Source organism: Lutra lutra, chromosome 1 (genome assembly GCF_902655055.1).
Source record: "Lutra lutra chromosome 1, mLutLut1.2, whole genome shotgun sequence".
In the NCBI taxonomy this organism is placed as follows: Eukaryota; Metazoa; Chordata; class Mammalia; order Carnivora; family Mustelidae; genus Lutra; species Lutra lutra.
In genome coordinates this window covers 107,924,111-107,938,400 of record NC_062278.1, presented here as the reverse complement: position 1 = coordinate 107,938,400, position 14,290 = coordinate 107,924,111, and the positions used below count along the sequence as shown (strand labels likewise).

At 41.1% G+C, this 14,290-nt stretch overlaps 1 protein-coding gene across 2 annotated transcripts in view; it reads right to left on the bottom strand.

Annotated features, from left to right (window-relative positions):
• YEATS2 (YEATS domain containing 2) overlaps positions 1–14,290 on the bottom strand; it is a 123,887-nt gene that overhangs the window by 16,184 nt on the left and 93,413 nt on the right. For both annotated transcript variants that reach the window (XM_047731653.1, XM_047731659.1), the window contains exons 19-23: positions 13,715–13,873; positions 8,612–8,788; positions 5,900–6,083; positions 776–904; positions 193–291 (exon numbers count right to left, since the gene is read on the bottom strand). In XM_047731653.1, the coding sequence (XP_047587609.1) occupies positions 193–291; positions 776–904; positions 5,900–6,083; positions 8,612–8,788; positions 13,715–13,873 (748 nt within the window). The remainder of the gene's footprint in view (positions 1–192; positions 292–775; positions 905–5,899; positions 6,084–8,611; positions 8,789–13,714; positions 13,874–14,290) is intronic.

The following is a 14,290-nucleotide window of genomic DNA, read 5'->3' as shown; positions in this document are numbered from 1 at the left end:
TCAAGTTCTTAAAGGGGAGATGATGCTCTGTCCATCCCTGTTTCCCTCAGTGTCCAACCTACTATATAAACTAGAAATACTCGGTAAGTATTTCTGACGTGACTGATTCAGAGGCTGAAAATCAAGGGACCCAGATTATAAAAATGTCTTACACAAAACTTCCAGGTAAAAATACCATGAGAAGCTACCTACCTTTTGTAACAGCTGCTGAAGCAGAGCTGGGGATAATCGGAGTTGGGGCAGCTACCGGCAGAATGGCAGGGGATTTGTTGGCAGAAAATGACTGAACCACTAACAAGTTAAAAAAAAGAGAGAGAGGCTGTAAGAAATATAAAAATTATCACTCCCAGGTGATGGCCTCGTTTTAGAAGAATGGCACAGAAACAGTTTCAGTACAACGTTAAAAAGGTCCTTACTGAATATAGTGATTTGACAAGGTCGGCTGTTTACTGACAACACAAGGGTAAGTGAGCTATGATCTTCAACTGTGGAAATGGGGGCTTGTCACTAAGAAAATAAAAATCCAATCAGCCTGGAACTCTCATAAATCCTTAAAATACTACCCCTCTACTGAACTTTAGAAATGGGGAGCTACTTAGAAACCAATGCATCATCTGGGGTTCACATTCAGGGTGAGAGTCGGTGCTCCAGAGTTCAAAATGCCAAGGAGAACAGATGGTCAAAGGGCAGGCCGCACGGGGAGGGGCCACCGGCAGAATATGGCCCTCCGTCCCCCAGCCATGGAGGCCAGCACACCCCTGGGTGACGGACTTACCTTTATTCACAGGCATCAGGATAGTCTGTACCCCTCCGGATGTATTTACACTGAGTGGCTTGAGCTGGCTGGGGATCGTCAGGACAGCCTGCTGGGGATTGGATTGACTGGAGTGAATCTTTAGCAATCCTAAAACAAGTTGGAAGATAAGGCCAAGCTGAAGATCAGATGCTTTCTTGAAGTCCTGCCCTCTTGAGCATTCACGTGTTCTCACAGGAGGAAGGTCTTAGGGCATTTACCCCTTCAGTGAACAGAAAGCTGGAAGCATGAGGCATGGGCGTGGCAGATTTCACAATGAAAAAAATGACGTGACAGTGAGGACTGAGTTTTGCCCCACAATCTCACTTATAGTCCAGCTGTGGAGACAACAGCATTAACATTTTAAGATAGTTCTCTCCCATGTTTGTTTTCTATGACAATTTCTTTGTTCTGTATACAGCTGTGACAGGTACAAATTGGATGTAAAATTTTATATACTGATTTGGAGAACTGTCATTTCCTACTTAAAAACCTTCTCTGGGGGTGCCTGGGTGGCTCAGTCAGTTGAGTGTCTGTCTTCTGCTCAGATCATGATCCCAGGGTCCTGGGATCGAGCCCCACATCAGGTTCTCTGCTCGGCGGAGAGCCTGCTTCTCTCTTGCCCTCTGCCTGCTGCTCCCCTTGCCTGTCTCTCATTCTCCGTCTCTGTCAAATAAAAATAAAATCTTTAAAAAACAAAAAACAAAAAACCTTTTCTGGCTCCTGGCTGCCTAGAGAATGTTTCCAAAATTAGTCCCAAAGTATTCAGAGTCCACTTTAATCTGTGCCCAGTTATCTGTGTCCCCTTCACACCAGCCCTATAGATCGAATGCTCTGAAAATCTATGTACTCACCATGTCTTCTAACTTCTACCTCTTTGCAGCTCTTACCTTCCAAACATCAGACATTTGCAATTATCATTTTTTTAAAGCAAACTCTACCTACAATGTGGGGCTCAAACTCAAGACCCCAAGATCAAGAGTGGAATGCTCAACTGATCAAGTCAGCTAGGCACTCCCCCACTTACCATTCTAGAAAGGGTCCTCCTCTCCCACTTTCCTTTAGGGGTAACTTCCATACTCCCATTTCCCTTACACAACTACTGGAGGCATTCAGAGGGCCAGTAAAAAACGACAAAGTGCTTTTATTATGAGATAGCACACAGAACAAAACAGAGATGAATGCCGTCACATAAAACTTAAAAACGGCATTCAAGGGGCACCTGGGTGGCTCAGTTGTTAAGTGTCTGCCTTTGGGTCGGGTCATGATCCCAGTGCTCGCTTCGGCAGCACATATACTAAAATTGGGTCATGATCCCAGGGTCCTGGGATCAAGCCCCACATCAGACTCCCTGCTCAGCGGGAAGCCTGTGTCTCCCTCTCCCACTCCCCCTGCTTGTATTATCTCTCTTGATGTGTTTCTCTGTGTCAAATAAATAATAAAATCTTTTTTTTTTTTTTTTAAACCAGCATCCAAGGGGCACCTGCATGGCTCAGTCGGTTAAGCACTGGACTCTTCATTTTGCTCAGTCATGATCTCAGGGTGGTGAGATCCAGCCCTGCAACAGGCCCCACGCCCCTCTCCCCAATCGCTCACATGTTCGCTTTCTCTCTCTTAAAAAAAAGAAAAGAAAAGAAAAAAACTACAGGATTCGAGGCTCAAGATACTTTAAGGCACTGGGAAGCAGCGGGTATGAGCAAAAGGAAAGGAAACAAATACTTTCTGAAACAAAGTCTTAAATAAAAAAGAGAATCTTTCTTTGGAATAGATGAATGTCAAATCGGTCTGGTGTTAAGTTCTTACTGAGACGTGCCCTCAGAGAAACAACTATGACCGGGTTTTTCATGTTTTTAAAATCCTTATTTTAATCAAAATATTACAGGCTTATCAGTTGAAAATAAAGTGCTAAAAAGGCTTTGAATTAAATACAGTCATTCTTTCGCCACCTCTCCCCATCTTCATGTAGTTCCTCAGCAGCATCCCCTTTCAACCCTGTTGGCTCCTTCTTTTAATATTTATCTCAGTAACTTTAAAAGACTGTCTACTGTAGGCCTTAATTTTGATGGCACACACAGCCTTGCTATCTGGGTAGACGCAGGCATTTTAAGGCACTTCCACCCCTCACCACCAGTAGTGTTCTCTACTGATCCAAAGAACACCACTACACTGAGATTCCATTTTGTTCTCTGGAGATAATATTTGCTCTTTTTTTAGTTCTTAGTTCTCCTTCAACATCTTACCAAGTCTTCCCACTTTCTTCAAAACTGCTATAAACCACCTCCCCTCTTATATAATTCTCCGTATGGTCAGCTCTCCTAGGTAACTTCTAGTTCCACTCTTTCTAAGAGAGAACTTTGCCTAGCTCTCTGATCTGCTCCACTGGGTCTTCCAGGCCTGCGGACCCGTGGCCATCCTGGGACATCCTTCACCATTATCCTGGAAATTCCCTTTGCCTTCCTTCTATACTGGATCTCGTTTCTTCCTCTTTCTTGCTCTACACCTCTTCACTCTGGTAAAAAAATACATATTTTAGTAATGTCTTGAGACAGGGAGCATAGGAGAGAGTTAGAACTGTGCCTGTCAGAAAATATTTCTACCCTCACTCTCAGGAATGACCTGGCTGGCAACAGAATACTCCGCTACAAGTCATTTTCCCCTAGAACTTAGAAGAGCAGGCTCACGGCTTCCAGCACTGCTGAGAAGCCCAATGATAATATAATTTCTGAACTTTCCTGTTTCTTCTTCTGACGGCTTGTCAGATCCTCTCCTTGTCCCTGGTGTCTTGATTAATGAACAAACGGTGCCTCCATGTGAGGAGTCTATCATTCACTGTGCCAGACACCATGCCTTTTGAGCTTGAAGTTTGTCTCTTTAATTGAGATAAACTGTTTCCTTTCTTGGATCATTTCCTTCCCACTATCTTCTGTTTTCTTTCTGGTACTTCTTTTAGTATGATATTGCCAGGACTCCCTGATACACCACTGAATTTTCTTTAGTGTCCACTTCTTGGTTTGCTCTCTGCTTCTACCTTGTGCCCCAGAGTTTAGTCTAAACACTACAGCCAGTGATTCTGTGGAAAGGTAAGGCAGATCATGTTACGCCTTTGTTTTAAATCTTCCAATGGCTTCCCTTGGAGTAAAAGTCAAAGTTCTTGACATGACCTCCAAAGGCCCTATGTGATTTGGCCTCTATCACTCTGACTTTATGTCCCAGTACTCTTTCCCTTGCTCATTCTGCTCCAGTCACAACAGTGACCTTGTTCAAAATACTCCATAATGCACACACAAAAAATTAAATTAAAAAATTAATGGTTATACCACAGTAAAAACAGAGCTGACAAATACACAAAAAAATTAACGGGCAGCGGAAAATAGTTTGGCTCTTCTGTGAAAACATTATATACAGAAAGTTTCATCAGCAGCATCTCAGGAAATGAGAACTTAAAGCCAGGAGACTTCATTTACTTCATGTTAAAAACTTAAGTAGAAAAGGGGAAGGCGGGAGTATCTGGGTGGTGCAGTTGGTTAAGCACCTGGCTCTTGATTTTGGATCAGGTCATGATCTCAGGGTGGTGGGATTAAGCCTGCACCAGGCTCCATGCTCAGTGGGGAGTTTGCTGGAGAATCTCTCTCTCCCTCCGCCCCTCACTCTAACCCCCATTCGAACTCTCTAAAAAAAGAAAAGGAGAGGGCATTTATTTCTCATAAAGTGATCCTTTATTTCTACAATTTCTACTCCAGTCCCAACACAATGCCTGCAAACATTCCGTTAGCAGAGAACAGCACTCCCTATACTAGAACTTGCTCGATGTTAACTGGTAGGTGGAAGTATGGGAAAAACTACCAGCCTTTATCTCTGGTATTGAACTACCCAAAAAAAAAAAAAAGACATGGGGGCTTGGGGACACGTATGAAATGTAGTAATAATAGCAATAAGAATAATAATACTCACAATCTTTTATCCAAAGGCCCTAAGGTACTGGCGTGTATGTGTGTGTTAATGTAAGTTTTTGTGTGTCGATCAGTGCCAGCGGGTAAGCTGTTATCGATCTGTAACAAGGTCACCCAGAATCTAATAGTATTCAGAAACATTCCTAACAGTGTGACACTGCTGTGACATTTTTATTGTACTTTACAGGCGTATCTGCCCTCAAGCACATTAGTATTTTTGTGGCAAAACACAAATATTCATAGTCAGTCATATAAACAGCCTGTCCAACAGAGGTCAGATTTCACACTAAAATTAGTTACGCAAACAAAGAAGCAAAAAAACACCTTTGGTCTTCACAGCTTTTTTGGATTTTAGAGTTCAAGGAAATGCAGACAAGGATACTAAACTCTCTAATAGCGGCGATTATTTATATAATGGCTACTACATGTCGGACAGCAGTCTAAGCACTTACATATGGATTCATTTAATCCTCTCAACCATATGTCAGTATTATTATCAACCTTATTTTACAGCCAAGGAAACTGAACCAAGTTTTTCAACTAAGGCAATTTGGCTCCAGGATTTGTGCTGTATGTTAACCAACGAAGTGAAAGGCACACTCTTCTGGGGTCATTTGGGGTGGGCCCAAAGAGAGCAGCCATCTTGCCAGACTGCACACATGTCACTCTAACACTGCCCAACATAACAACTAATGTTAAAAATCACAACTTGGGAGTCATCAAGGCTAACTTATATTTTATATACTGTTTATGAAAGTATGTTTTATAATGTCTTCCATTCAAAACTGATGATAATAAAAGAGAAAATGATAATGTAAGGAGAGTAAATTTTCAGTTCTCCACAAAGTTACGTGATGAAAGCAGTTAAAATACTACACAGAGCTCTAAAGATGGCTAAAATCTTATTATATCATTTAAAAATTATTATTCCATCCACAAACCATTTCAGACTTAAGGATTTATGTGTAGATAAAAGGATTTATGTGTAGATGTGTAGATTTTAGGAATAAATTATCAAAAAAGCAGCTATATGGAAAATACTGCTGAGTTAATTATTTTTAACAACTTACTATACAAAATATCATTGAAGACCTTCCAAAAAATGTTCTAGCCCAAAGAAGGCAGAGAGCAAGAATGTCCTTATGATACAACCGACCTGACACGGTGGCCTTCCCGGAGATGGGGTTTGGCGTGGGCACCAGGGATGTGGCGCTGATGACGGAGGGAGCTGCAGCCTTGCAGGTTGGCATGGGGGTCTGGCTCACACACACTGCTTGCTGCCCAGAAGTTTTCATTACAGAACCGACAGCAGATGATGAACTGGGAGTTGTTCCTTCTGACTGCTCACACACAGGCCAAAAATAGTACAAATTAAGAAGAAAGCAGTGTAACTTACTTAGAACAATGACTGCCATGTAGTATATTCAAAAATATTATCTATTAGCTATTATTTTTAACTACCTATTAAATGCCATGTCATTTAATTAAATACCATTGCCTCTCTTGTTCGGTGTTTCCAACACTTTCAGAGTTCATGGACCAGAAAAGTTTTTAAATTTTTAATGGCTACCATATTAAAAACAACAACAAAAACCAAAAACCCTCACCACCTATTACATCACTTTATAAAAGGATATTTCAACACCAAAAAGAGGAGGACATAAACTCAGAATATAAAAGTGGAATAAAATGAATTTTATTAAAAACTCACTATAATGTCTTAACATTTGTCTCATTCATCCCACCAACATCTACCACATGGCAGGCATGACATTAAATGCTAGGGCCCAGGGGCGCCTGGGTGGCTCAGTGGGTTAAGTCCCTGCCTTTGGCTCGGGTCATGACCTTGGGGTCCTGGGATCGAGTCCTGCATCGGGCTCTCTGCTCGGCGGGGAGCCTGCTTCCCCCTCCCTCTCTCTGCCTGCCTCTCTGCCTACTTGTGATCTCTATCTGTCAAATGAATAAAGTTTAAAAAGAAAAATTTATAAATGCTAGGGCCCAGAGATAAAAGCCCTCAAGGAGGACAGGTTTACCAAACTATGATGAGTGCTATAGTAGGCACCGGTACAAGGTACTATTAAAATGGAGAGGAAAATTACTGTTTCTGTCTAGGGATGGGAAGCGGAGAGCACTGGGAAAACTTCATGTACAAACATGGCGCTTTAGGAGAATCCTCAAAATTCAAGACAAGGAAAGGGGGAGACAAAGGAATGTTTCTTGGCAGAAGTGGGCAGAAGATAGTAGATAGAGAAGCATGAAAGAACACGATATGTTCAAGGAACTACAAAGTAAGAGTGATATGACTAAGCATATGAAAAGTCTAGTAGGAGATAAAACCTGGAAAAAGAACTTGAGGTGCCAAGACAATTCAACGGGGAAATAGACCAACTGTTGCTGGGCCAACTGGCTATCTATATACAAAAGAATAAAGTTTGGCCCCTACCTCACACCATGTAAAAATTAACTAAAAATGATCAAAGACCTACATATAAGAGCTGATACTATAAAACTCTTCGAAGAAAATACTGGCTTAAATTTTGTGACTTTGGATTAGGCAATGGCTTCTTAGCTATACCAACAGCATAAGCAATAAAAGGAAAATAAACTGGGGCGCCTGGGTGGCTCAGTAGGTTAAGCCGCTGCCTTCGGCTCAGGTCATGATCTCAGGTCCCTGGGATGGAGTCCCGAGTCGGGCTCTCTGCTCAGCAGGGAGCCTGCTTCCCTCTCTCTCTCTCTCTCTGCCTGCCTCTCCATCTACTTGTGATCTCTCTCTGTCAAATAAATAAAATCTTTAAAAAAAAAAAAAAGGAAAATAAACTGGACTTCATCAAAATTTAAAAATTTTGTGGTTTTCAAAGAGTACCCTCAAGAAAGTGAAAAGATGTCCCACAGAGTGGGAGAAAATTTTTGCAAATCTCATAAGAGACTCATATCTAGAATATCTAAAGAACACTTAAAACTCAGTAATAAAAAAGAATAATCCAACTAACTCATGAGCAGAGGTTCTGAAGAGAATTCTCCCAGGAAGATACAGAAATGGACAATAAGTACATGCAAAGATGCTCAATATCATTAGCTATCACAGAAATGCAAATCAAAACCACAATGAGATACCATTTCACACCCACCAGAATGGCTGTAACAACAAGAAAAAATGTACAAGAACAAGCATCAGCAAGGATGTGGAAAAACTGGGGCTCTCATACATTGCTGGCAGGAGTCTAAAATGGTGCAGCTATTTGGAAAAACTGGCAGTTCCTCAAAATGTTAAACAGCTTATTATATGACCAGGAATCTCTATGTATATAGCAAAAAAAACCCCAAAACATATGATTATACAAAAACTTGAACATAAATGTTCATAGTAGCATTATTTATCATAGTCAAAAGGTAGAAACCATCCATATGTCCATAAACTAATAAATATATAAACAGAATGTGATATGGCCATAAAATTGGATATTGACTATTCACGTATAAAGTAGTACTAAGACATGCTACAACGTGGATGAATCCTGAAAATATGAGAAAGAAGCCAGACACAAGAAAGATCAGTGGTTGTCTAGTATCGGGGGTGGGGGGGAGGGGAGAGAGGGGGAACAGGGAGTGACGGCTATTGCGTATGGAGTGCGCTTGAGGAGTGATTAAACATTCTAAAACGGATAGTGATGATGACTGCACAACCTTGAGACTATAATAAAAACCACAGGAACTGCACACTTGAAAATGGAGAATTTCATGGCATGTGAACTGTATTTCAAGTTTTTAAAAAAGATAAATATGACCCACTGGTATACCTGCTAAGTATCTTACGTTTTTACTACTTTGATGTTGTATTACGGTTTTCTACTGTCATGCTAATCCTCACCGGCTGGGCAGGACCGTTTGCTGAGAGGGCCACAGCTGGGGAAGTGGCCGTTGTGATCACCCCTCCTGCCACTCTGAGCATGGTGGTTCCAGGCTTTGAGAGTTGCGAGGTGGCTGGCACAGACTTCAGTGCGCTATCAGATATTTTCATTAGCGATGCTTGTCCCCCAGGGGCTGCCTGCAGAAACAAAATGGGTGGAAGTAATAAAGTTGCCCTGGTTCACAGGCACCGTTTATTCCTTACCTAGGCAGGGCCCATGAATCAGAGCATATCCAAGAAGGTCTTGCTAATCACATATAGGTGTCTGGGCACCTTTCCAGTAAGCTCTCAAGTTTGACTTTTTACGTACAGACATTCCTTTATCTCTAATGCAGAGTAAGTAAAGGAGTGCGTTTGCAAGTCACTATCTGGCGGCAGTGACTGCAGAGATACCAGGTCATGTGTTACCAGAATTTGCTCTTAAATGTACACGTAACCTTTAAACATGAAAATCTAAACAAGATGGGCCAGATTTAAATGGGTACATTAAGTGCTCTAGGCTGGTTCAGGCTCAGATTTTTACTACCACTCAACAAATGTAGTACCATTCAACAAACTACAGTTTTACTGGGTTAAATCAAGGCTCAGCAAGTTTTTCCTGTAAATGGCATAAGCGTGGAGAGCACTGCGGGCCATATGGTCTTTGTTTCAACTCCTCAGCTCTACTGTTACAGCATGAAACGAGTGTGGCTGTGTGCCAATAAATTATTTATAAAAACAGGAAGCCTCAGGCATAGTATGCAGACCCCCCTGGCCCAAATGATTGCTTAATGCCCAAATTAATATACTCCACAAGCAGAGACCATTCTTCAGTCCTTGAGGAGCTACTTTGTGTCAGGATGGCAGAAAGCATTTTTATGTACCTTACGTCATTCAACCTTGTCATAAACTTCAGAGGGTAGGTTCTAGTCTCATTTTACAGATGAAGAGATTAAGGTCAGTAGTTTTACCAGGACCACACAGTTAGTAACGGGAGGAGCCATGACTACAATCTAGAAGCAGTAGCCATGGCATAACTTATTTGCACTGGAGTCTGATGCAAATTAAAACCACAATGAGGTTGGGCGCCTGGGTGGCTCAGTGGGTTAAGGCCTCTGCCTTCGGCTCAGGTCATGGTCCCAGAGTCCTGGGATCAAGGCCCGCATTGGGCTCTCTGCTCAGCGGGGAGCCTGCTTCCTCCTCTCTCTCTGACTGCCTCTCTGCCTACTTGTGATCTATCTCTCTGTCAAATAAATAAATAAAAAATCTTAAAAAAAAAAACAACAACACAATGAGGTATCACTTCATACTCACAAAAATGGCTAAAAATGTAAAGGAAGAAGGTCCTCCGTGTTGTTGAGGATATAGGACAACTGGAACTCTCTCACGTTACTTATGGGAGAGTCAAATGGTACAACCACTTTGCAAACCATTTGTCAGTTTCTTATAAACTCTCTTATACACATATACTTACCCTAGGACCTAGCTATTCTACTGCACAAAAGAGCTATACAAGAATGTTCGTAGCAGTATGGCTCATAATAAAAAACCGGAAATAATCCAAGTGTCTATCAACAGCAGACTAAAAGTCATACAAGAAAATACTACTTAAGAATAAGAAAGAATAGGAGCACCTGGGTGGCTCAGCAGGTTAAGCCTCTGCCTTCAGCTCAGGTCACGATCTCAGGGTCCTGGGATTGAGTCCCGCATTGGGCTCTCTGCTCAGCAGGGAGCCTGCTCCCCCTGCCCATCTCTCTCTGCCTGCCTTTCTGCCTACTTGTGATCTCTCTCTCTCTGTCAAATAAATAAATAAAATCTTAAAAAAAAAAGAATAAGAAAGAATAAACTACTGATACACATATAAATAAATCTCAAAAACATGTTAGAACAACAGAAAATGGACATGAAAGACTAAACAGAGATTAGCTCATCTATGGTGACAGAAATAGAAAAATGATGACTGAAAGGGAAATGAGGGTACATTATAGAGTGATGGAAATGTTCTGTATCTTGACTGGGATAGTGCTTGCATGAGTTTACACATTGGTCAACACTCACTGAACAGTACACTTACGATCTGTGCACTGCTCTATGTAAATAATACTTACTAAAAAGCAACGATAATTGTTCTGCTGTAGCCAAACGGAGAATGTCACTACACTGGCTGCAACCATAAGCAGGTAAGAAGAAATAAGCTAAGATTTTAAAGAACTGCCTGAAGAATTCTGGGACCTCATATCTGTTTAAATACTAAGCACACCTGACCAAAGGGAAATTAGTACTCAAAGAAACCAAACACTAGAAATATGAAAAGATCAGTGATCAAGAAAAAAAGGGGGAAATGCATAACTATCATAATCAAGAATGAAAGGAAGGGGTGCCTGGGTGGCTCAGTTGGTTATGCATCTGACTTTTTTTTTTTAATAAGATTTTATTTATTTATTTGACAGACAGAGATCACAAGTAGGCAGAGAGGCTGGCAGAGAGAAAGGGGGAAGCAGGCTCCCCGCCGAGCAGAGAGCCCGATACGGGGCTTGATCCCAGGACCCTGGGATCATAACCCGAGCTGAAGGCAGAGGCTTAACCCACTGAGCCACCCAGGCGCCCCTGCATCTGACTCTTGATTTCAGCGCAGGTCATGATCTCAGGGTTGTGAGATCGAGCCCCATAGCGGGCCGGCCCCATGCTGGGTGTGGAGCCTGCTTAAGATGCTCTCTCTTCCTCTGCCTCTCCCCGCAACCCCCCAATCCCCACTCAGGCACTCTTGCTCTAAAAGGAAAGAAAAGAAAAGAAAAGAAAAGGATATAAAAAGGGGCCATCCAAATATTTTACAGACATTAGAAGGATAATAAAGGAAAATTATGAACGATTTTATTCTAGTAAATTCAACCACTTAGATGAAATGGACACATTTCCTTAAAGCTGTAACTTATCAAACTTCCCTCAAGATGAAACAAATAACCTGAATAGTCCTGTATCTAGTAAATAAATTGAAATTGTAGTTAAAAACCTTCCCAATTAACAAGACTCCAGGCCATTACGGCTTCACTGGTGTACTCAAGACAGTCGAGAAACAATACCAAATCTACATAAAATCTTCGCAAAATGTGAATAGGAGAGAAAAGTTCCAAACTCATTTTAGGAGGTCAGCATCACTCTATCAAAACCAGACAAGAATTATGAAGAGAACCATGGACCAATAACCTTATAGAAATTCTAAACAAAATTTTATGAAATGAAATCCAATAATACCTTTAAACAAGATAACATGTCAAAACCAAGTGGGTTTTCAAGGGCTACAGGGCTAGTTTAACACTTTTTAAAAACTTGCATGTTTTTTAAGTAATCTCTATGCCCAATGTAGGGCTCGAACTCATGACCCTGAGATCAAGAGTCACATTCTCCACCAGCTGAGCCAGACAGGCACTCCTTGGTTTAACATCGTAAAAATTAATGTAATTCACCATGTTAACAAAAAAAGAAAAACCATACGATCTTCTCAACAAACACAGAAAAAACATTTGACAAAAATGCAATATCCACATTCCATGCTTTGAGAGCTACTGATTTAGACACAGAGGAAATGCACTATTTTTTTGAAAAATGGTATCTTACTGCCTACATCCTTCCATACCTTGTTTGCTTCATTTGGTAAATTTCTGAGATTTTAGCTATAGATTCTCTGGCAGGTAATTATGACATCCCTCACCCAGCTAAAATTCCCTGTCATTATTCTTTGGCTTATACTAAAAAAACTCTATAGAAACAGGTACCAAAACCCCTACAGCATTTATTTTTTTTTTTTAAGATTTTATTTATTTATTTGACAGACAGAAATCACAAGTAGGCAGAGAGGCAGGCAGAAAGAGAGGGGGAAGCATGTTCCCTGCTGAGCAGAGAGTCAAACACGGGGCTTGATCCCAGCACCTGAGATCATGACCTGAGCCAAAGGCAGAGGCTTTAACCCACTGAGCCACCCAGGTGCCCCCAACATTTGCTTTTTTTTACAACTAGCCCTTGAACAACAGGGCTTTGAGCTACAAATGTCCTCTTATATGTGGGGTTTTTTAAATTGTTATTTTAAGAAGGCTCCCTGCCCAACGTGGGACTTGAACTCACAACCCTGATATCAAGAGTCAGATACTCTACTGACTAAGCCTGTCAGGTAGGTGCCCCGGTGGGTTTGTTTGTTTGTTTTAATAAATACAGTATAGTTCTGTAAATATTCCTTCTTCCTTAGGATTTTTTTTAAGATTATATTTATTTATTTGACAGAGAAAATGACAGCAAGAGAGGGAACACAGGCAGGGGGAGTGGGAGAGGGAGAAGCAGGCTTCCCAACGAGCAGAGAGCCCGATGTGGGGCTCATCCCAGGACCCTGGGATCATGACCTGAGCCAAAGGCAGACGTTTAAAGACTAAGCCACCCAGGTGCTCCTTAAAAAAAATGACTTTTTAGTAACATTTTCTTTTCTCTAGCTTATTTGATTGTCAGAATAGAGTATATAATACATACAATGTACAAAATGTGGGTTAATCGACCATGTTTTCGGTAAGGCTCCCGGTCAATGGAAGGCTATTAACAGTGGGGAAGTCCAGTTATATGTCAATTTTCCACTGCGTGAGTGGTTGGCGCCCCAAAACCGCATTGAGCAAGGGTCAAGTGTATAAGGATATTGTGGCTGTCATCACCTATTACACATTTAGAATCGCCTATATATGAAGTTCCCCCAGAGAAATTTTTAGAATGAGGTATTAAGAAAATTTTATTTCTTTTAAGGAAATATTATGTAGGTTTTTTTTTTTGCCTCTCACAAATAGTGTGAATTTTATAACTGATCATGCTTTGATTTGCTTTGGCAAATATTATACAGGACATAACTGTTTGCATATCCAAGAACTCTCTGGCCTTATCTTCTCATTCTACCTAAATTTCCCCAAATCTCAAGATTTTGTCCTTATTTTTCTATTCTATTTTATTGTTCATTTTCTCATGCAACCTTAATTTCTTTGTGGAAAGAGATAAGCTGTAAACATTTAAATAAACACCATCACCAGTCTATATTTGGGGAATATGAATATTTACCTGGGTAAACAAAGTAGTTTTTTGTCCAGAGATGACTTTTAATGTTTGTTGTCCTTGTGCAGAAGATGTGCTGACTCCCAGTGTTCCTTGGACCACTGTCCCAGTAGTCAGCTGTTTTCCAGATGTCTGGGGTGATGGCTGACCAACTAAAAATGTACCCTAAGTTAGAAACAAATAAAGAACTACTCAGTAATTTGTGAAGTTCAAATGACTTGCCCTCTTTAAATCACAAGGTCCCATGATACAAGCCACAATGCCCCCACTTCAATTTTGCAACTCAGCCAAAATAACTGAAAAGAACAGCTCTGTTCTCGATGTCACCAGCAACAGCTATCCCCACTTCTGAAACTTGGCACAGGAGTTACAGAGGAGGCCGCTGGAAATGCAAGCTCTAGAACCTAGTCCTTAAATTTGAGTTATTCAGGCTGATAACTACCCATCCTTCTCAATACGAACATCTAGACCAAAACTCCACGACCTTCCTTAGAAAGGAGTCAAGACTAAAAGGAGCAAGGGGAAAGAAGGTAGAAATTTGTTCCTAATCATGAATCCAGCCTAACTCCAAATGCCAAAACC